This window comes from Haemaphysalis longicornis, unplaced genomic scaffold, assembly GCF_048455015.1.
Source record: "Haemaphysalis longicornis isolate Haplotype H1 unplaced genomic scaffold, Haemaphysalis longicornis Haplotype H1 scaffold_1, whole genome shotgun sequence".
NCBI classification, from domain to species: domain Eukaryota; kingdom Metazoa; phylum Arthropoda; class Arachnida; order Ixodida; family Ixodidae; genus Haemaphysalis; species Haemaphysalis longicornis.
This window is the reverse complement of record NW_027526203.1, coordinates 208,935,646-208,959,880: the sequence shown is the minus strand read 5'-3', so window position 1 is coordinate 208,959,880 and position 24,235 is coordinate 208,935,646. Positions and strand designations below refer to the sequence as shown.

At 47.9% G+C, this 24,235-nt stretch overlaps 1 protein-coding gene across 1 annotated transcript in view; it reads right to left on the bottom strand.

Annotated features, from left to right (window-relative positions):
* The window catches only part of LOC144141386 (uncharacterized), a 50,837-nt gene that overhangs the window by 17,589 nt on the left and 9,013 nt on the right, over nucleotides 1–24,235 (bottom strand). The window contains exon 2 of the mRNA XM_077672969.1: nucleotides 15,021–15,193. Coding sequence (XP_077529095.1) covers nucleotides 15,021–15,193 — 173 coding nt within the window. The remainder of the gene's footprint in view (nucleotides 1–15,020; nucleotides 15,194–24,235) is intronic.

The following is a 24,235-nucleotide window of genomic DNA, read 5'->3' as shown; positions in this document are numbered from 1 at the left end:
TTCCCCAGATTTTACCCGACACGGGTCTGACGAAAAGCCATCCAAGGCTACGATATGATTACGATCTTTGAGGTAAGATTTCATGAAAGAGGCTGTCACACGACATATACCATAGCGCTCTAGCGTACTAGCAAATTGTGGTTGATATGGTTGAATGCTTGTGTTAAATCAATAAATAGACCGAGTACCATGTTTCCTCGGTCTAATTGAGACAAGATATATTCTTTTTGATTTTGATCTGTAAGCGCAAGCTCCGTACCAAGGCCCTGATGAAAGCCATATTGACAATCGACTACAGTCGAATCCCGCGACAATGAAATTGACGGGATGTGCGAAAAATTTCGTTGAAGCGAAAATTCGTTGAGGCGAAATCTGCCCCAACACACCCCGGAAAGGCCAGAAAACTAGCCCTGCATGTTACCGCACCATTGGCAGCATAATACAATGTTTAGAAAAGGGAGTGATGCGCAATAACGTCATGTTTATTCGGATAACAAACATACCAATGGTTATCTGTTTTTTCACTGCACGCAAAGAACGAGTTACGGAGGGGGGTGAAGAAATGCAGGCACAAAACGTATTGCTGTACAACAAGCCATGTCCACCGAGCTGATTAGGTACTTGCAGATAGCTGCTAGGCCGTCGGAAGCCCCCCTCTCGCTTGTGGCAGGAGCAGTGCCGTTATCTTATCCTCTGACAGGGTACAGCAGCTACTGACCTTGGCAGGCAAGACGCATTCGCTTGCATTTAACATGACCGCCTGCTCGCGACTAAGATAGGATGACTTGGCTTCAAGACCAAACACGCAAACATTTTTGCTCTTGGCTATGAAGAATAGTAGAAGGAAAACGGCAAGGACATTCATGCTACGGTCCCTAGCAAATTTTTCTAGGGACCATATTCATGCGATTTCAACTGGATACAGATTGGCTGTAGCTTCGGCTTGGCAAACCGGGCCTGTGCCTCCTGTCAAGACGGCCAGCCACATCGTTATGACCATAAATAAGTTTTTTGTTTTGTTTTGTTTTGGGCGGCGGTGTGGGCGCACCTCGCATGTTTTATGTTTTCGGTGAAACTAAGCTTCCTGAATGTATAAATAGTTACAGATAGCTGGCGCTGTGCTTTTTTTATTGTTAAATAATTCTTCAAACCCAGCCCAAGTCATAGAAAATTTCGTTGAAGCGAAAGCAAGCCTTACAAATGGTTCGTTAAGGCGAGGACTTTGTTGCATTGACTTATATGGCTAGCTGACGGGGAATTGGAAATATTTTGTTGAAAGGGAAATTTCGTTGAAGCATAGTTCGTTGTAGCAGGGTTCGGCTGTATTATGTTATGTTTTGTGGGATATCGTGGGTTCTTCAGGGCGACCTAGCCAGTACTCCAGCGTAGGCCACCACGCTAGCTCCCGGCATGTCAACCACGCATGCTCCCGAGCCTACGGCAGCCCAGCGAGGTTCGCCAATAAGAGAACACAGTAGACAGTAGTGCCGAAGCACAGCCATTTATTTGGGGACTCCCAAAGCATGCGAGCACAAGGCTCAACGGCGTTCATAAATCACGCCGTCCGGGTCGTTACCGCGAACGGGAGGTAGGCACTGACAACGTGCGACAAACAACAGCTCCCACCCGAGATCAGTCTTGGGCGGTAACTAGATACTAGTACTGTGTTACCAGTAACTAGTTACTTTTTTCACTAACTTGTAACTGTAACTAGTTACTTTTAAGTTAGAGGAACTTTTAACTGTAACACTGTTACTTTTTTATGGAGTAACTGTAACGAGAAATACCGTTACAGTTACTTCATTTCTATAAAAAATTATCCAACAGAAACACTCGTTATCGGCCGATGCACACTTTACACTTTCCACTTTTTTGGACTTCCTTCTGCAGAGCCTTCACCTACTTCCTGTATGCCAGCTCACTCCCTTCGCATGGGTGAAAAACAGCTGGACCAGAAATGTTTAAGCGTGCATGTGTGCGGGGTGTCCCACGCGTCAGCTAAGGGCTTGAAATTTTTTATGAGCTGCAGTATTTCCCTCAGCAGGGTGATGTCGCTCTCACCCAGACCATAAATAACGTTGCGACACGCGCCTAAGTGCACGTGGACGCATGCTGACACCAGAACTCAGAGTACAATGCACGGCTGCACCATTTTCGCCACATCTGGAGCGCAGTACGTGTTTGACACAAAGGCGAACAGGAAACAAAAAACATCCACAAACACCGCACAACGTACTGAATCCTTTGCACTTTCGCAGAAGCCTGGAAAACTCCGGTCAATGCGTCACCTTCTCATTAGCGACGTGCAGCCCCGTTTGTGGGGTCATAAAACGCCGCGGGGAGTCTCTCGGCGTCCCCGCGCTCATCCCCGCCCTGTGCGCACTGTAGAGTGTTCGATTCACAAGTCGCAGTTGCTTGCGACCATTGTGCACTTTCGAGACCCCTGGCCGTGTTTGGGACCACGTGTTTGGAGCCCCTGGTCTAGAGGCTTCGTCGAGCTGTCAACAGTGCCCGAACGAGGTCGAGGAAGTAATGAAATTCCACGCCCCTTCGCACATACAACGACCCCAATACACCACCCAGCATCTTGGCGAGCAAAAGCCTGACCACACTGCTCCTGCATGAGGGAATATTCTTGGAAAGCCTCGCGACTTGGTTTCCAGGGCTGGGGCAGAAACGAATACTGTAGCTACATCTGTTTCTGAATGTTGGGCGCAAAGAATACTTGGACGAGCTTTGTTCAGACTACGCCTCAAAGCAAACGAAGGAAGAGGGCTCTGGGATCGGGGACGTGGTTGCTGTAGAAAGGCTGGGATTGGGAGTACAGTGTTTGCAGGTCGAGGTGACAAAATTCGCATTTGTGAGAACAGGGGGCGCAGGAAAAAACAGTAAAGTGTGCAGTTCAGTTTCTATTCCCTTTGGAAATAACCTTGGCTCATTCCGGGGGTGGGGGTGGCTGCAGGTTGGGGTGGAAAAACGACTCCGAGGACCTACGGACAAACGTCGCTTCGGCAATATCTCAAATTGGTCTCCGTCTCCAACGACAAGTACGAAATAAAATGCTAATGCAGTGCTTTTTTTTAGTATCTTTTAAAAACACCTTGACAACCGAAGTACTCCCACATCCGTTTCCCTTTTTCTCCCAAGGGCCTTCTGGCAATCCACCACCCCCATCCCCTTCTTCCCCTTCTCTCTCACTGTGCAAGGCGGTCAAGCGACAACACTGTAGGTTGATTGATTGATTGTAGAGTTTAACGCGCCGACGCAGCGCAGGCGATGAGGCGCGCCGTAGTGGAGGGCTCCGAATTAATTTCGACCACCTGGGGATCTTTAATGTGCGCCGAAATCTCCTACACACGGGCGTTTATGCTTTTCGCCTCCATCAGAAAAGCGGCCGCCGCGGCCGGGAATCGAACCCGCGACCTCGTGCTCAGCAGCGCAACGCCTTAGCCACTGAGCCACCGCGGCGGGTGACAACACTGTAGGTGAAAATAAATTTAGTTGAGATTGATTGTTTCGTCTGTTTTGCCCTCAAGCTCGGTATAGTATAAGTTCGGGCTCCGCGTTCGTACTTTTTCTAAACGTTTGGCAGCCATTTCTGTCGACACAGAGCAAGTGCAACCGCTGCTTGGGCCCCCATGCCTTCGTACGTTTCTATTTAATAAGCTAAATCTTGTTATCTAATGATTAGTTTCATATAACGTTACTTTTTTACAGTAACTGTAACTGTAACTAATTACTTTTGGAAACTTCGTAACTGTAACTGTAACAGAGTTACTATTTTGGGTTAGGTAACTGTAACTGTAACACTGTTACTTTTTTTCGGTAACGTGCCCATGACTGCCTGAGATACGGGTATCCGCCAGCGCCACGCTGCTCCGCCGATCTCGTCCTGACCGGGCCTCCAGCAAGTTCGCGCTGCCCGCGCGCCTATGCCCCGCACACGGCCGGGCTAGAGCGGCAGCGTGCACGCGTTGGTAGTACTTGGTACAGCCTTCGCAAGGGGCCTAGTTCCTGCCTGCGGCCGCTGCTGCTCTTGTTTTTGCTACAATTTTGGCTACGGGCCTACGAAAAAGAGGGGAAGGCAGGGTAGGAAGCAACTGGCGAAGACAACTCCATGGTCATTAACGAATAATGACTTCCGATAATTATATTTATTTGTGCTGCATGCTACGCACCAGCCATAGACAACTTCGATGTATGTATACAATTTCTCTAAACAAATTATTGAAATAATTGGAAAATGAGACGGAGTACGGAATCACCCGCATAAATTGTTACCTTTGCCTCTTTCTGTTTTGTTTTATTTTAATCGGCCAGCTTTAGGGGAAAACCCCAAGGCGGAGTAAGTTTCTAGGAAGAAAAATTTGACACCCACCTCAATGCGGCAATCAAATTTTCCTTCGCTTGTTTTGTTTTATTTACTTTTGTGGTCCTTCAGGTACGCCTTCGCCCTGAACTGAAATGCTGAGTACTCAGCTGTTGTGGGCACCTGCCACTGGGTGCAAAAGATTAATTGCAGCAAAATTTTACTATCTTGCTCGGCCTCCTTGTCGATGTCAAGCGGCGACGTCTCCTCGATGCCACCACATTCCTTTCCACCAAAGGCATTGCTGCGCCGGCAACTACAGATATGGCACAATCTCTTGCCACTGCTGCTGAAGGGCCATTCACTAGTTTCAATGTTTCGGGATGCAGGTATACAGGTATGCAGGTTGGGAGTACATTGCTTAAAGAATACTGTAATTGTCATAGGTTACTTATTAAAAGTAGCACAGCGGCTGTTAAAGGTGTTGTGCCACCAAATTTGTTGCTTGTGCATTCTTTGTTGCAAACGTTTTATATTTCTTTAGAAAGCATGATAGATGCTCTCACATGCACATATTCTGAGTAAAAAATTTATCGCATGATTCATGTGACACGGACACTTTGTCTGCATCCTTGGATGCAGACAAATGAAAACCATAGATATGCAAACCATAGAAATGCAATTGGATATGCAAACAATGCCCCTTAAAAAACCGCTCAAAAAAAAAAAATGAAAGAAAGCTGTCCCCGCCGCGAATGGAACCCGCAACGTTGACCGAGCGGGCGCAACGCGCGAGACCACTGCGCCACCGCACAAATGGTGTCCCGCCGCGAAATAGGCTCCGGACAGCGCCCAGAGGGCGACACGGAGCCCGCGACACCCAGCACCCCCTTCGGCAGTATGCGCAACACTGGGTCGGTCCCCGCACGCCGGTACGCTGCTGGCTCGGGGGCGCTCTTCTTTTTGCAGCGCGGATTAAGCATATTAGTCGCCCCTTTTGAGCTTAAAACGAAGTAAGAGATTGTAAAGTAATCCTGCCACATAGTGCATGTGAATGGAGAAGGATTTATTCGGTTGAACTCGCGTATGAGAAGGCATATAAAGGCCGCATAGGCGTGATGCCCAGAAGAGAAACGCTTGTACAGACTGACTGCGGGGCAAACCTTTCTCAAGATCAGCATGTTTCGCTTCAAAAGAAACCGTAATTTATATTGTTCACTCCACAAAAGAGGAGGCTTTGTCTGCAAATATATCAGACGTTGCGCGATGTTTCCGCTCGGGGTATTCCATCCATGTGAGTGCACTTGCGTGCGACTCTGGACCACACGGGAGTTACATATAGGTCTTTGATCCGAATGTGATGCTCCATACATGTAACAGTATGAAATTCATGTTTGTTGGGGTATAGCGAAAGTGCGGATGTTAATAAGTGCCCGCTTTACCGAGAAACTTTTGGGCTTCCAGTTGTAGCCCAGTACGTTAGTTGCATATATGTAAACACGCCCCCAAAAAAGAAACTCATCACAAGAAGGCTACCACAAGAAATTCCTTTGGACAGAGATGGGATGGGGGAGGGGTAAGCAGAACATCTAATAGGCGTATCGGAATAAATTACGAAATATTCATATTCGGGTATTTTTTTTTTCTCTCTCCACGCCAACGGGTTCGGCAGGAGACCTCCATTAGGAAGGAATAGTAGCGCTTTTATTACCATCAACACTTTTGCAACCAAAGTGAAGGGAGAAAAAATTTAGTTCCCTGAGTACACCCCTCACTGCTCCGGAGTGACCGCAATCACAACGGATGGGATAAATAAAGTTTGTCCTCCTCCTCCTCCCCGAACGCGAAATTTTTTTTCCTGTGTACATATTGTTCCAACTTTGATTGCGGCACGTCTTACATCTATTTTTCTTTGCTTTTCAGTGGCTTAGACAACAATTTCATTGTTTCTTTTCCAAGAAGAGGCGGTGATTTTATGCTATCCAAATGCTCGCGAAACATTTGGGAACATTAACGCCAATAAGTGTACGCGCCCCATATGTGATTATATGTATTTAATTCAGCGGTATAAGCACGTACAATATTAGGTGAAGCAGAGTAGAACCGCTGGGTGATAAACTACTCTGCTATACCTGTGTTCGCGGGCCCTCTTTGTTACCAAATTTAATGCGCACCTGTGTGTATTTACCGCCTGCTAGCCACCCTACTACCAAGCTGCTCGTACACCAAGGCAGCATGTAATCCGCTCGCTTAATGTGGGCCTTTCAAGATTCAGTAACTATGCTCGGTATCTGCGAAAAAAAAACAGACAAGAAGAATCCGCGGGAGAATGCAAAGCCTTGAACACATGCTTCCCAGTTGTGCTAGCCTACAGCTCGGCAGCGAGGCGACAGCATTTTATCAGTGCCCCGTTTTATTTGGAGGCTTCCCCCGACTGTATAACATTTTGCATGACTTTGTTGCACTATGTAGTACATATACGCGCAAATAACGGTATAACAAACGTTTTTTCTAAGTTGCGTTCACTGGCGCTGAAGGCGGTCGGCGCGGCGGGACCGACCCGGAGTTGCGCGTGTTTGTCGCGGCTGCGCTGCGCTCGCGCGGCAAACTTCGCTGTCCGGAGCCTAGATGTAGGCCCATCCTTCGAGTCGTACGTCGGTGTTTACTAGCTAGTTTACAGAATTCCTGGCTGGTAAACTGAAATTTCTCAAATAGCGCTTGCGCAGCAAGGTTCCGCGAAGCTCCCGCAATAGCTTATCGCCATCAACTCTGCTCCTTCGCGAAAGCTCTCGCAAAAATGAGTGTGCCCGGCTGCGACTGCGATTTTGAACTGTAGGGATAGTGCTTGCCGTACTTTGGTTTTAGGTTTTACGTTAAAAACATTGGCCGATATTAATCTCTTATTACCCAAATTACCCTACGCAACTCTTCTTCTGCACGAAAGTGACCTTAAATTTTCTACAGGCGAGCCGATCGCACACGCATATGCAGTTCGCAGCTCTGCGGTAGCGGTGTCGCCGAAGAGCACGGCCGAAGCGTCGAACGCCAAAATACGGATCGCATTAGCGCTACTGTTGAGTTGTATGGGCTTTCTGGACCTTACTGAGTTTATTGCACTCCAGAAACTAACAAAATAGAGCCGCATCCATTGCGGCACGAATGTTGTCGGGGTGCAGTTTTCGCTTCTCGGTCGATTCCCGACGACGTGTTGGGCGACCGGTTTTGTTGGTGTCTTCGGTCGGCGAGTGAGTCACACTACAGCAACTTTCCATCGGCTGACGTGTTTGTGTCGCCGTCGGCGTAGTGTGACAACGCGGTCTGGCACTTCGGCAGTTGGCTGATGGTTTGGCGACTCGTCGGCGTCGCCGTCGTGACGGCCTAATGTCATAGTGTCTGATACAACCAAGCGATCAAACAAACTGTGGTAACTGGAGTTCACGTTGACGTCGCTCGAGTCGCTAACGTGGTATGACGTCACAAACTTTGTTATGCTGCCAATTCACTGACGTCATGGTTAGTGGCACTAGCAATGGGTCCCGATCTCCAGAAGTGCTTTTAGGTACTTTTTAGAAGCAAATTAAAATATATATCAAGCGCTTGGTGTAGTACCCAGCCCTTCGTGTTGAGGGTCCCTGCATACAGAGAAAGCCTACAGCAGGCTTTTTACAGACTTAAAATTTGGTGGCGCAACCCCTTTAAGATACCATACCAGAGAAAAAGTATTGGTGGATTACAACCTGCAAACTAAGGGGCACTGGAAACGAGTTTATTCGGACAAATTATTTGGTGAGACTAGAAACGAGTTTATTCGGACAGATTATTTGGCATGCAAGATTCACAACCCAAGCCAACTATCAGCTTCACGATTTAACCGTGAACATAAGGCAAGTATGAGCAGCACAAAGAGGCGGGTGCATCGTCGTCCTCTGGCGTGGAGGCATTCTGGTACCATGCAGCACCGACTCCTTGAAGCTATGCTCCGTCAAGTGTGTTAATTCTGACCACCAATTCAGGTCCAGCGACTGGCAGCAACACAAGAAAATTACATCAATCTGATAGGTTGTCTGAAACTATAATCGTTTGGTATGAGAGCCGTTTGATTATTCTTGTGTCTAATTTGTTGTATACGTGCTATCGTGAATCGCGCATACCTTATATAATTTTGCCCTGCTCGTTTGACGGACAGAAAAAGTGGCTATGCGCATTCACTCTTTGTTTTCGCAGACATGTCCCCGAATGTTGCTACTGCGTACTTTTGTACATTATCAGTAGTAGTAAAGGCTTTTTTTATAACTAGAGGTGGGCGATTGGTTGATTTACCTTCCGATTAAAGATTAATTTTCTAGTCGCTATTATTTTTTTAAATCAGTGAATTGGCTGAAGTCCCGGCGAGGCAAGTGCCAACGACGATCTGGTTCCCTTGGAAGGGTGCCATCGGCAGAAATCCCTCCTTTCTGGAACTAGCACCCATTGTAAAAAAGGCTGCTGTGCGTCCCGCTGACCTCAACGCCATTTTTAATCCAATTTACTTTCTGTTCTCAATGCGAGCGTGTTCAACACACGCTCGCGTGCTGTGCTGATCAGCACAGCCGGGATGACTGTCAACCAGATAAGAAACTCCCTGCTGTCGGATCAAATTGTCAACGTATTTCTCGCCCTTTGCAACTGCATGGACGAATTACCATTGATCGCATAAAATTACCTGTATTCAGTAGCATCAACAATCTAATAGAAACAACCATTAAAAATAGCCCCTTTTTAAGCCATTTTTAAATGAACACGTCCGACTAATTGGTTAATTAATAGATTGTTCAACCAATCGAATTCAAAATTCTAATTGACGCCCAGCCCTATTTATTATGTTATAATAATACAATAATGTGCATAATAGTTATAATAACAGTAAGTATTAACCATCTTTCAGCGGCAACCAGAAAGGCCCACTGGCAATCCCAGGGAACGTATGAAAACATGATTGAATAATGAAATATTGTTATTAATATTAATATTAGCGTCACCGTTTCCTGAATTGGGTGCTCTGTGAGAAGATATGGGGAGTCGACTCAAGAGAGCAAACAACCCCACCGAATCTACAAGGCAACAGGTGACGAAGGGAGTGGCCGTCTGATGTGCGGCTCTCGCTGACCAGAGCGGCAAGAATGAGTCAGAGCCTTGAACGAATCAAGAGAAAGACATATTGGAACAGGAAAAACACTGTACAAGAACGAGGACATGTAATGATCATGAGAGACAACTTAGAACGAATACAAATGCGAGAGACCGTTCAAATACAAAGTGTACAGTAAGGAGCTTGAACAACGAATATTACAAGGTAGAAAAGTTCATTAAGAGAAAACAGTTCGATGCATATGAGAGACAGAGGCCCACAATATTCACCGACCGGGCCAGACGATGCACCGCTGTCGGAGGCGATTTGGCTACCTGTGAAGCATGGCTTCGTCGTAGGCCAGGCCATCTGAGACAATCACGGTGATTCGAGACCCGGGAGTACGTTGGAGTCCCCCAGGGCGCGGGTCGCCGATGGTGGTGCACACACGGGCAGAAGCCGTTGTCACATCACCACGTCCAAACGTAGTTGTTTTGCTTAGGCACGGCTTCTCTTTTTATAACTGTGCCGGCACAGAGAGAAAGGGCACAACACACAACGCACCCGCCGCCGTCGAGCAAACAACTTCTCTCTTTCTCCCTTCTGGAATCATCGGCGCGCCTTAGCCCTGGCAAAGCTACGCTCGCCCCCTCGAAAGTGCTCGAAGCTTCGATGAAACCGGAGCGGCGGAGGTTTTATTTTTGTTATTTTCTTGCCGGCGAGCCGGCGGGTAAGCGGAGTCATAGACGCCTCGTGCGAGAAAGTTTCAAAATTTTCCCGGGGCGAATAGAATTGCAATTGCACGAATCAAACGACTGGGTAACCAAAATTAGGTGCGGTTCAATATTACGAATAAGCTGTAGGATACTTCGAGACGCCGTACGCCCAAGTTTGTGACAATTAGTATTATTGTCTAGTGGAATATCATCGTAATCCCTACAAAAACCTCCCACCTTTCTAGAGCGCACCCACAAATCCGCCCCTGATGGTGAATAAGTGGTCAATATCGTTCGTTGTCCGGCGTTGTCTGACCCTGACAAAAATTTCGTCAAAGTCCGGCGTCCAGCATGCAGGTTTCGCCACAATAATAAAACGGAGCTACGAAATTTCGCTCCGATATGATCTCCGATAAATCAGATTAGCACGAACGCAGCAAAAACAGCCCGCACGCATGTAAACCAGCCTTCAAATGCAAGTGCGCAAGGACCAGGCAAGGGTAGGCTCCCACAGCCCCCACGCGGAGAGCGGCGGATCTTTACATTGAGACTGGTCTGCATTTCTTCTTGCCGCCGCTGCGAAGGCCATATCAAAACAGCCAACGCCGCCTGCATAAACATTGCCCGACGCGTTGCCCGCTTTTCAATGGGAGCAATAGGGATGCTTAGTTCAGGCACTCATCCGGTATGTGGCGTGTGCTGGCGGACGTCCCACCTTACGTCACTGCTCGCGAATCGCGAACATTGCACCCACTTCTACAGCGTGTGTCTGTCAGCTTGCCTCGAAAGCAGCGGAGCACCACCTGGGGAACCCTTGAGAAACTCAACTATTTTGCATAGTTTCCGAGAAGCGGCGCTAGCTGGCGGGAATGAAAGCACTTACGAAGGCTACGGAGAGGGAAAGGGTAGCATAGAGTAACAGGAGAGTGGCTGTTTGGCTATTTTCGCTCACGCGTTATTTAAGGATTATACAGGCGCGTTAACACAGCACGCGCCGCCGCTCTAGCCTGGCCGTGGCCCCGCACGGGGGACGCCAACGAACCGGCAGAGCGCCGAAACGATTTCAGCACAAGTCTCTCCCCGAAGCGCGCGCTGGCTCGGGATTGCGGGACGCAGTTCTCGAAGATTCCCCCAGTTTTTGGTCGAATCTAGCCAAGCATTTTAGAAAAAGGTTTTCAGGTGATTTTGAGAGTACCGTATTTTCCGGTGTATAAGTCGCAGTTTTTTTCTGAAATTTTCGTTGGTGCGTCTTATCCACCGGCGCGACTTATGTATGGAATAAATCCGGTTCAGAGCAGCCGCGCGTGGCCAGCGCACGTTAAGAGACACAGCTGTACGTTCTAAATGGATCCTAAGCCCACCGCTACGGCGTTTCTCACAGCCCATATGTCACTTCGGGACGTTAAACCAAAGAATTTGCAGCTTTTTCAAGTCAAAAACAAGGATAATGGCCTGCGTCAACCGGCAACCGCGCACCACTTACTGCCATGCGCAGAAACTACAGTTCAGAATAAATTCAAAGTAATATCAAACTGGGTTGCAAAAACAAAATGTAGCTTATAAATTATTACAGAGGGTTACTCTGAAGTAGGTAAACGTGCTGCGAATTTTTAAAATGGCAGTGTGCTGATAAGTTTCGATTTTTGGGCCGCTTCCGGTTGGGTCACTTCCGTCTGCCATGACACCTTTATTGCGCTGATTTACGACAGCACACAAGAGATGCGTGGCGTTCGGAGAGGTGGCCAATCTTGGGACCCCATTTCTACAAAAACAGTTGTAACCGGGTTCATAAAGGCCGCAGGGATCCGGTCCGCAAGCAGTGACTATGTTGGCGAAAAATACATCAGTGAGTCGGAGGACGACAGCGATGTGCCGGCATAACTCCAACTTGAAGTTGCTGAATTGTTTGTTAGCACATCGGAGGAAGATCACTTCGATGGTTTCGCCTAAACGCCGTTTTCAGTACATGCCATCTGTGTGTATCACTAAACCATTTTTGAGAAGTTAGTTCTGTCTAGACTTTGGACGGTATATGCACGTGTCTAGCCCTCCTTACCGGGGGATGCGTTCATAGGCGGCGGCCGCCCAACCATGCACTCTCGCTGCTCCTTCTAACGGTCTTATTCACTATGAGTTTACCTAATTAACAAGTGCAAGGCGCACTTATACTGGTGCGTCTTATAAACCGGTGCGACTTATATACGTTTTTTCCGGAAAAACTGTCAATTTGAGGGGGGTGCGACTTATACAAAGGTGCGACTTGTAGACCGGAAAATACAGTACTGGTAGTATAGAAACTGGTCGGTAATTTCCCATATCATTTTCGTCTCCCTTTTTATGAAGCACTGTCCCACGAGCGGTCTGCATTTTTGAAGGAAAAACACCTTGGCTAATAATTAAATATGTGAGCAATGTATGGTGTCAAAATAGAGATAACGTATTTTAAGTGTTTTACTTGAATGCCATCGATATCAAGGGCGCTGCTACTGTTGAGCCCTAACACTGCATCAATTACTTCACGGTAGCTTACAGCATTAAGAAATATGGAGTTATCTAATGTACCAAAAGTTATACAATTACAGCTGAAGGCATCAGCAAGCGGCTTTCCTGAAAGTCGGATGCCGTTTTGCTGAATGTTGTGAGTAGGATCTTGGGGAATATTGCGTTTTAATAGAGAATTTCATTTTTTCCACATTGTTGCCGTATTTCCAAGCGCTGGTGTGAACATGTTACTGTAATAGTCACTTCGAGCGTTTTTAAGTCCTTGTCTAAACAGTTCCGGAAAACTTTGAATTGCTTTAACAACATTGGATTTCTTGTTCTAAGAAATTTGTTGTACAAGACATTTTTCCTTCGTATTCTCGCACCAAGCTCAGCATTAATCCAGGGCTTTCGAATCTTTCGCTTCTGTTTCGGGCACACAAAAGGAAAACATGCGAAGTAAATAGGCTTGAGGATTTTCATGAATTCGTTGTATGCCCTGTTTGCATCACTTTTTCGAAGTACACTTTCCAAAACTGCACCCGAAATTTTTTCGCTGAATAGAGAAAGATTTTTTTCATTTATGCATTGAAATGGGTGTGTTCGTTGATGTTTTTTGGGTGTCATATTTTTTTAAGGAGCATACAAATATCGGCACATGATCACTTATTTCTGCTGCAATTACCCCCCTTCTTAAATTTGTCAGGACTATGTTCGTTATGAAAAGATCGATCAATGACGAAGTTTGCATTATTCTAGTGGGAAGGTTGATCGCATTTGAAAGACCACCAGAGGTTAACAGCACAACTAATTTGGTTTGTGTGGAATCGTGCCCGATCATATTTATATTCAAATCGCCACCTAAGATGACGTCAAACATATTTCTACCTACAAAATCCAGGAATAACTCAAGGAAATCAAGAAAAGGTACCATCCCACTCGGGGGTCAATAGCGGACAGCAAGTATTATACCACTTTAACACAGAGGAATTCACAGTCATTTTTGACAACACAAAATTCTATCAATTTGCACTTGAAACCTTCTCTTACTAAAATACAAACTCCGCCCCCACGACTGCATATGCAATTAATATAGAATGTCTTGTAGATGGGAAAACATTTGTTTCATCGGTAGACCACGTTTCGCTTAACATTATGACATCAAAGTCATGCCCTACTTGCTGGAGCAAAGAAGTTAGGTTAGACTCCTTACTTGTAACAGATTGCACATTCAGATGAAAACTTTTGACGGATTTGAAGTATGCCTTCCCTAAAGCTGTTCCGAAGCCATGGGGGCAAAATATACAACACAAGGGGCTTATTTGGCATGACCATTTTGCTTAGCAAGTTATGACACCAGCTTGCTTAAGTCACCAATACACGTGACAAGTGCAACTTAGTCTCGGTCAGCCTTCCTTACAAGCACTCATCCGTTGTTATGCCACACATGCTTAAAATGTACCTCTTTCGCCCAGTTTTTGGCCTCGAACAGCAGAGCACAGGTTCTCCGTGTCAAGTTTTCCAGTATGAATTGACTGTCATCGGAGCATACAAGCTACTTTCGGTTTTGCCACCAGTTCTCTCGATCTGCAAGCTTTGCAAAGCAGCAGATCATGCCCAGGATCTTATCTCGCCTCGCTGGTAGGCGGTGAATTGTGATTACATCATCCTTCGAAAGGGGTGGAAGCTCGAGTTGCTCCGATACTGCATTTATTTTAGCCAGAAAGTCCAGTTTTTTTGTCATCCCCCTCCCTCCCTTAAACCAAACCTTGAACAAACTAACATTTCAAGAAATGTTAAAGGGACCCTGCAACACTTCGTCTAAATCTGAAATGCTTTCGAGCGTACTAAACAAGTGCATCCGAAACTTAGAATAAGCGGTCATGGAGTGCCCCTGCCAAAAACCACTGCTTTACACCCATCAAATGACTTAGAAACTTCCCAAGAAATTTCGCTCTCGTTTCCAGTCTTGGCGTTGTTTCTGCGTGCATATGACAACGTATGAGTGATGTCGCAGCTATCAGACAGCTTTCTTTCAGTTGCATCAATAAACATATTTGATAGCCACTTTAAAGTAAGCCGCAACAAATTAAAAGCATAAACGCATCTGCTGCAACGCGTAAATCCCGCAGTTCCGTCCTGTGCTAGCGATGTCTAGCTTTCACGGTGCTTCTAGGCACAAAGGAAAGACAAAAGTGTTTATTGGAAGAGTTGCAGCTACCTTTCTTGAACACTCCCCACCTGACAACTTTGCAAGGAAAGGGTAAGCGCACATTTCCTGTTAGCCCAGCTTTACAGCTGGACCAACAGCCCATAAGAATGAAGCGCACACAAATGCAACGAATGTGCACATCTGATGTTAACATGAGAAGGAGAACCAGTATGCTGAGGAAGAAGGTTCCCTCACCGGGCCTAGCCACGGGTCCCGTGCGTACGATGGTGGCAACTCCGTGCTTGCCCTGGGTGCCCAGGGGTGCCAGGGAGGTCCGCACCTCCTCCTCACCGGGTGGCTTCTGCTCACGGACTTGCTGGGCCATGTTCAAACCCACCCGCGCCTCCAGGTGCATGGGGGTGGAGTAGCTGCAAGGGTGCAGGGTGTTTCTTCCTCTGTTCGCCCAAAGTACACACACTGAGAAGAGGCACGCATCGACTGCTGGTTTTTCAGCCAACTTTCACAACTCGACCTATACTGTATGTACCAGATTATAGGTCAAGCGGAAGTGTAGGTCTGTCCCTTAACTTGACGTGAAAAAAGAACACTGCCCAATGACACGGGAGACTCTTCTGGAAAAAAACTCAACCCTGATATTGGTTTATGCCGTGCATGCTGGGCATCACACACAAGCTCCAAGGGAGTAGAGCATGTGTTTCACTTGATGTCCAATATGATACTCGAATTCAACGAGTTGGTGTTGGAGCTGAGACACCCACCAAGGGCATTTCCGGTAAGCCCATGTTTGACGGGTGTTTGGTTGTGTCCTGCACACAACTTCAGTTTCAGCTGCAACACAGCTTTGCACAAACTTCTAACTGGCCTTCACAATATTTTTCGGCTTGCATGCATAACCATTTTTCATAGTGCAGATGTTAAAACAGAACACAACTGTTACAGCAAGGAACAAAATTAACAGCAATGTGAATGAAACACAGAACAGAATGAACCTCAGACTTCTGCACGTTGCCTGTATTGAGTTTCATTTAACTCAACACTCCCTTATTGTGTCACACTTCAGCACTACGTGTCACTTCAAAGTAGATGAGAAACCCCCTGTCACACTTAAAATTCAAATGAGTGTACTAATACCCCTGCTACACTTGCGTCCGAATGTCATATGAACCGAATGTCATGACTCAAAATGAGGGGCTTCAAATGCCATTCAGAATCCGCTGTGCTCCCCCACAATTTAGATGGCATTTGAAAGCTTTAACAATTACTCGCCGTGCTGCGTGGCACTGCTGCTGTCGAGTTCTATTTTTAAACAATGTAACAATCAAATTTAGCAACAGTCCTTGGCATTAAAATGGTATCAAATTATAAATAAAGCAAAGCTTCGACACGGTTTTACGTTAATTCTGAATCGCAATCGAGTTTTTTTGTGCTGTCTGGCAACACTGGTTTGTCACTTGCTCGCAAGTGGTGCACAAAGGGCCCGGCCCCACTTTGTGGGGGACAATGGTAATTTTGGTGATTTGCAGGGAAGCACCAATCTGCAAACGGGGGACTTGGAGGGGGTACGCAAGCAGAAACCTAGACAACAGAGAAGGCAGCACAGAAAGCGGTGCAGGAGTGCAGTTGTGAAGGATGGTTTCCTGAACCTGCAAGGGGCACGTAGGGAACAGAAGTGGGGTGAGCTCAGCAATCAGCTTCAAGAACAGGAGATCTCGCTCTTTGCAGTTGCTGAGACCCATTTACGAAATGAAGAGACCCCCCCCTGTGAGACGGGCATTTTCTGGGAGGGCTGCAAGAGGCAGGACAATGAAAGGCAAGGGGGTGGCCTGGGATGCCTGTGGACAGGCAGCCAGGAGTGGACCCGGGTGCGTATGCAGTGTCAGGAGCACATGTGGGTGACCGGGCACTTGGCAGGGAGCAAGGTCGCACTGGGCGTAGTTTATCTGCGGACAGGTGGGCATGGGGCTGAAAATGCACAAATATGCGCCTGCATCAGGGAGGATCTCCGGGCCCTTAGGCAGCAGCATGAGGTGCTCTTAGTCCGTGACTTCAACGGGCACCTGGAGGACCTCGATGGTCGCACGGATGCAAATGGGAGGCTGCTTTTGGGCCTTGCCAGTTAAGAGAAGTTGACCATTGCCAACCTCACTGGGAAGTGCCTGGGCTGCGTCACGTGGTCGATGAGGGACAGACAATCGTGTATCGACTACTGTCTGCTCTCAGAGAGGCTTTACCAAAGGCTGGAGTCTATGGTTATAGATGAGGATGGAACAGAGAGCCTTGGTAGTGACCACGACCGCCTACTGCTCACTTTTCGGGTTGGGCAGCAACGAAAAGCCCAGCAGCCAGAGTCCCCACGAGTGCCACGGCCAAATGAGCACGAGCTGCAAAACATGGCCGATGAGCTGGAGAGACGGGCGCATGTCGTGTCCTCCTATGAGGAGCTTGAGACACAGGTGGCTATGGTGCTTGTGGCGCATACGAGTCGCAACACACGACGCCGCCAAGCAAAGGCATGGTGGAACAGGGATGTTGCAGCGGCAATCTAGCAGCGGAAGGAGGCTAGCCGAGCCCACCAGCTTGCTCGTCGAGGCGGGTGGCTCAGCGGCCATAAAACACGCATGGGAGATTTTCCTGCAGCACAAGGAGGCAGCTGCACTCGTCCAGCAATCAATCCACCGAGTCAACAGAAGGGTGTTGGACGACCTCAAGGCATCTGGGCAGCAGGCACTGCAGCGCTTCTGGAGGAGGGTTGCAGCAAGTTCGGGCAGGCCGCACCAAGGCAAACTGCGCCGATCGACGAAGGAAGAGGCCGTGGATGGGGTGAACTGCCTGCTAATCCGGGAAGAGTGGCTACTAAAACTGCAGCAGCCCGCTGAGGGTGTGTTGGCAGCCGAGCACATAAGCCACACGTTCCTGCGTAATGCAGGGGAGGTGGTCCCAGATGCAGAGTTGCGCCAGGTGCCATCTAGTGGGAGCTGCAGCGAGCGGTCAAGAGAATGGACACAGGGACAGCATGTGACTTGGACAACATTCCCACGAGTCTGATCATGATCAAGCTACTTGGCCCAGAGATGCGTGAAAAGATGGTGGACCTCATTGCGCAGGTGCTGGTAGAAGCACTGGTTACAGTGGCCTGGAAACGCAGCAAGGTGCCGCCTTTGTACAACCGGTCAGGTGATAGGCGGGACCCGGCAAACTACAGCCCCATAGCAGTGACACCACTACTGTACCGAGTCTGCGTGCAGGTTGTTAGGGGGCGCCTCCAGAGCTGGGCTGAAAGCAAGGGTGTGCTAGGAGAGCTGCAGACGGGTTTCCGGTCTGGAAGGTGTATCGAAGACAACTTGTTTGTACTCGCCCAATGTGTCGAGATCGCCCAACAGACTCGGAGACCGCTGTATGTCTGTATGCGGCTTTTCTAGACATCTCCAAGGCCTACGATTGCGTTGATCGGGGCATTCTCTGGTCCATCCTGCGTGAACTGGGTCTTGGGGACGCAAACTGTGAGCTTTTACAGGCACTGTATGCAGACATGACTGCAGAGGTGGAGTGGCAGGGGCGTACAGCAGCACCAGTGCCAGTGCGATGGGGACTTCGGCAGGGTTGTCCCCTGTCACCACTGTTGTTCATGATGTACGTGGCAGGTGTGACTCAGTGCTTGGAGGCATCGGGGGTTGGTTTCTCCCTGGAGCACTACAGGCAGGGTCAACCAGTGCGGTGTACCATCCCGGCGTTGGTGTGTGCGGACGATTTTGCCTTGTTCGCGGACACCCCGGAGGAGCTGCAGAAGCTGCTGGAGATTTGCAGCACAGAAATGACCCGGATAGGCTCGCAGTTTAACCAAACGAAGTCCATGGTTATGGCATGGGGTGCCGAACAGCCGGAGGCGTCGTGGAATCTTCAGGGAGGCACGATCAAGATAGCGGACACAGTGAAGTACCTGGGCGTGTGTTAGACGAGTGTGTGCGACTACATGGCTACTCACGAAAAGGCAGTACGGGTGAAGGCGGCTAGGAGCAAGGGCATGCTGGGCCGCCAGTCGCTTTGGTCCTTCAACCGCTATGAGGTGGTGAGGGCCTTGTGGAAGATGGTGGCAGTGCCTGGACTCATCTATGCCAACGCGGTCCTCTGCCTCTCGGCGGGCGTAAGAGAATTCTTGGAAAGGTGCCAGAGGGGTGTTGGCCGGCTGGCCCTTGGGGCGGGGAAGCAGATCCCGTTGGAGACCATTCAAGACGAACTCGGTTGGTCGAGTTTTGTGGCACGGGATGCAGTGGCGAAGAGCCACTATGAGGACAGACTGCTCCGCCTCCCAGACACGAATATGACGGACTTAGAACGGACACGAAGATGATGGACTTAGGAATCTGTTTTTTAAGAATGTGCTGAACGATAATTAAAATGCCATATGCTTCTGCAGAGAAGATAGTGGTGTGTACACTCATGGTTCTGCAAGCAATAAAGTTGGGACCATGAGCGGCGCACGACACTGTAGTTGAAGTTTTCGAAGCATCGCTATAGAATTCGGCACATTTATATTTATCCTGAAGCGACAAGAAATGCTGCAGAATCGCAGCTCTCGGAACACTGTTTTTATCTAATTTCATAAAAGAAACATCACAACAAACAGGCTGCAGTTGCCATGGTGGTATAACGTCAGAAAATGATGATGATGTACAGACATCTAAAAACCCAACGGAAATACCTGAAGCTTCCTCTCTCCCCCTCAGAGAGTAGGGCAAAGGAACAGATGGACGATTTGAGAATAGCTGGGTTGTAGATGTATCGTTGAGGACAGGTTTAAAAGGATGGTTCTTGAATGATAAGACCTTAAAAGCATACAATAAATCTATGTACATTCACTGATGTTCCAGGCACCATTTGTTACTTTCAGCGTACAGACTCTGGGCCGGGCTAGTGCAGAAAGCACCACACGCAAGGCGCAGGCCCAAATGGAGAACTGGTTCAAGCATTTTTAGTGCTGTTTTTGATGCCGACCCATACACAACACTACCGTAGTCTAGCCGAGACCCGACTAAGGCGGTAAAAACGCGAAGAAGGAGTTCTTTGTCTGCACCATAGGACTGGTGGGAGAGGACTTTGAGAATGTTTAGTGTTTTCAGGCATTTATGTTTAAGTTGTTTGATGTGTGGAATGAACGTGAGTTTTTCATCAAATATGACACCTAAAAACTTGTGCTCCTTTTTTACAGGGATAGAAGCGCGATGAAGGGTGATCTCCGGGTCTGCCTTAAAAGGAGCCATGAAGAGAAAATGCAAGTTGGTTTTATTCGAAAGATTTCGTGTTTTATAGTGCCCCCAGCGCTTGTCCGGATACAAACGGTGCTTTATTCACTGAGAAATTATACAATTTAGGTTAAAATTTTGATTTTCCCGCTCAATCGTGCGTTTTCGTGGTCCCAAATGACATCACGGGAACTGACCGCTCTGCAGCCAAGAGTACCTTCATTCACGCATCCGCCGTACAGGGTAGAGACACGTATACGCTGGCGTCGCCATTTTTGGTTGCTCGCTCGCCGCCGAAGCAAGTCATTGTGTCAAAACCGCGCTAAAATTATCACCGCAACGCGGTTTACTGAAGAAGTTTGAATCATATTGTCTGTTTCGCGTTCCTAGGTCTCGTGGGAAACGAAAAGAATAACGCGTTGAGCCCGTTGGCCCAATTGCGGCGGCACGGGACCGTTCAAAGGTTGTCTCCACCCTGTACAGCGGTGGTGGTTTGTTCCCGCGTTTCTTTACGTTACCCGAACCTAGATGGCGCCACCATACCGTGGCAAGCGTTTGGTTTGTTTTTGCCCGCATTTAAACCTGGCTTGTTTTTGTTCTGGGAGAAAATATTCGTTCCCTGAAACAGTGCTCGCTCGACAAATGGGGTCACGTAAGACACCGCTGCTTGCGTCAATCGGCCAGTGTCGTCTGAGACAACCCCAAGCCCCGTAGTGCTGTGCGCAGTACGAACAGCAGAACGCATCAGTACTTCTATGTTTACATGTGCTTTCGTAACTTCCACTGTTTGTCCCATCATTCTTATTGCTTTGTAAAGAATGTGCCCTAAATTTAAGTGCAAATCGCTCGTTCGTCTAGTTTGGAAGCTCTACCTAATTTGCGCCTGCTTCTGCCAGCCTCCGCCAATCGCAGAGCTTAGCTCATGTGAGATCATAGGTTCTGTTGCGGGAAATGAGCTGGTGGGTCGCATGACCATTCCCGTTTTTCCTAATTATGTAGCTTATTTGAGCGAAGTTTACGTTAAAAGTGGTGTCAGTATGATTCTAACGAGACAATCTTTTGAATGAACCAAACTTGTGTTTTCTCTTCATGGCTCCTTTAATCCCGCGCTTGCGGGAGAACACAACACAAGTACTCTTCCCAGGGTTCAGTTTAAAACCGTTTGTGTCCGCCCAGCCAGCAAGTTGGTTCACCCCAAGCTGGACTTGGCGTTCACAAACTGAAAAGTTACAGGACTTAAAAGATATTTGAATGTCATCTACATATATAGAACAGGAAATGGTTGGTGGCAATGCCTTCTGAAGTGAGTTCATCTTAATAATAAACAGTGTGCAGCTCAAGACACCGCCTTGAGGGACGCCATTTTCCTGCACGTATACATTTGAAAGGGCACTGCCAACCCTCACTCGAAAGGTCCTTTCCGACATGTAGCTACTGAGCGCGTTCAGCATGTTGCCGGAAACACCAAACAACTTGAGGTCACACAAGATGCCGTACCGCCAGGCCGTGTCATATAGGCCTTCTCCATATCAAAGAAGACTGTTATACAATACTGCTTATGAATGAAGGCATCTTTTAGATATGTTTCCAATGCAACCAGTTGATCATTGGTGGATCTCCCAGCCCTGAAGCCAGCCTGGAAGACCATTGTGCTCTAAGAAGTACATGAGCCTCCTATTGATCATCTTCTCGAACAGCTTACACAGGCAGCTTGTGAGGGCGATGGGACGATAACTTGCGGGAGAGGAAGGGTCCTTCCCTTCTTTCAGAAAGGCCACTACGATGGCCTCCCTCCATGACCCTGGGAGGTGCCCCGAAAGAAATATTTTGTTGTAGAGGTGAAGGAGGGTTTCAAGTGTGTCTGTGTGCAAGTGTTGAATCATAGTGTATGTAATGTTGGCTGCGCCTGGAGCTGAAGGTTTACAAGTACTAAGTGCGATCTTCAGCTCATGCAGTGAGAAGGGGGTGTTATAAGATGAGGTCGACTTATTACTGTCTCGCAAGGACTTCTTCTCACAGGATGTTTTGTGTTTTATGAAAGTGTTGGTGTAGTGCGCTGAACTGGACACATGTTGGAAGTGTTGTGCGAGTGTGTTAGCCTGGTCTTCCAGTGTGTCCCCTGTTGTACTAACCAGGGCCAGCTGTGTGTCTGTTGTCCTTTTAGTTTATGTATTCGTGTCCATACTTTTCGCGTGTCAGTGTATGAGTTGATGGAAGTGAGGAAGGTGCACCAACTCTCCCTTTTCGCCTCACGGCGCACTCGCTTCCCAAAAGCCTTGGCCCGTTTAAACGAAATTAGATTATCTGATGTGGGGTACCGGCGAAGGACACCCCACGCCTTGTTCTGGACCTCTTGCGCCCGCCTACAGTCCTCATTCCACCACGGCCTCCTTTGGTTGCGCGGACCGCTGGAGGCGTGGGGAATAGACTTTTCGGCAGCGTCGCGGATGTGTGCCATGATGAGTTGGGATGCTTCCTCCACGTGTAGGTGTTCTATGGTTGTGTGGTGTAGTTTAGATGTTTCTGTGAATATACTCCAGTTTGCTTTTGATTCATTAAACCTGTTATGGGAAGATGGACTGCATGGGCCTTTACCTATATATGTTAGGGAAGTGGGGAAATGGTCACTACCATATGGGTCAGTGCCCACGCCCCACTCAAGGCATGGAAAGAGAATTGCAGAACCAATAGCCAAGTCGAGATGCGAGTATGTATTATGTCCTAAGTTATGGTATGTAGGCTGCTTTTTGTTGAAAAGGCATGCTCCTGAAGATGTAAGAAATTTCTCTATCAGGCGACCTCGGGCATCCGTTCTGGAGAAGCCCCAAAGAGAGTTGTGTGCATTAAGGTCGCCTGCTAGGATGTACGGTTCGGGCAGCTGGTCGACCAGCGCCTCGAAGTCAGAGCTGGAAAGTGCATAATCAGGACGAATGTAAATTGAGCATACCGTTATCAACCTATTAAAAATTATTGTGCGTATTGCTACAGCCTCAAGGACGGTGTTGAGAGTGATAGGGTGGCATGCTAGGGATTTCCGGGCTATTATGGCTACACCGCCCGAAGAGTGTGTGCAGCCAACCCTATCCTTTCTGAATACCATGTACCTATTTAAGAAATTTGTGTGACTGGGATTCAGATGCGTCTCCTGAAGACACATCACACTTGGCTGGTTCGAATGCAATATCTCATGGACATCATCAGGATTTTTAATGAGGCCTCTACTAGAGATGGGCAAAACGGCTCACTTCAGTGAGCGGCTCAGAACGGCTCAGTTCACTGAAGTGAACCGGTTCATTTGAACGGTTCAGCGGTTCATTTAGGTTTGTAACCTGTGTTAAGCATCCATAATCTAAATTATTACTTAATTGTTATTGAGTCATTTATTTTGTAACAACATCCGCTGTATTTGTGCTGAAAAGAATTGGCCTCACCATCATTACAAAAGTTTTTATGTGTCAGTGGTATTTCAGAATCACTCTCGGTCGATATATAAAGAAGAAAATGCAACTTTTTGTCAACTTTATAACCTCACAAATATGATCTCTACTAGTGAGCTGTGACGCCAGAAAAAATGATTCTGGACATGATACAAGAAACTAATTTTAATATTGTGGTGGTGAACAACACTTTGTTCAGTTTATTCGAAGCGAGGTCGACGGGTCCGCTTTTTGGCAGCGATAATAGATGACGCGAAAGTTGCACACAAGACCCAGCTGGGTCGGCCGCCTCTAATAACTCTACCGGAACGTGCCGACACGACTCCTTCAGAGCCATGCTCAGCACGATTCTCTACTCGAGTGAGCAGCCGCTGAACGTCAGTTCTTAGGAGAGCCGCTCTGCCAAAGAACCGCCGGGATCCGATAATCGCTGCGGAACTGAGCGGTTGAGAAGATGCGGCTCGTTCCTGACTCGGACAACAGCCACACGCACAAATGTAACTGTAGTGATTCTAGTGAATTATATGGTCACAGGAGTTTATTTTCCTATTACTTTGAAAATACAGGCGCAGTTCGTTCACTGCTGCCATTGCGGCCTCCCGATCTGTCATTCACCGCCGCCGCCACCGCGGTTCCCAAATGGCGCATCAGAAGATCCGCTTCGCGAAGAGCGGCTATCAAAAAGAGCTGGAGCCGTTCTTCGGTTCAGTAACTGAGCGGAAAGAGCCGGAAGAGCCGAAGAACGGGTCAAAACTGCATCCGGTTCTTCTGA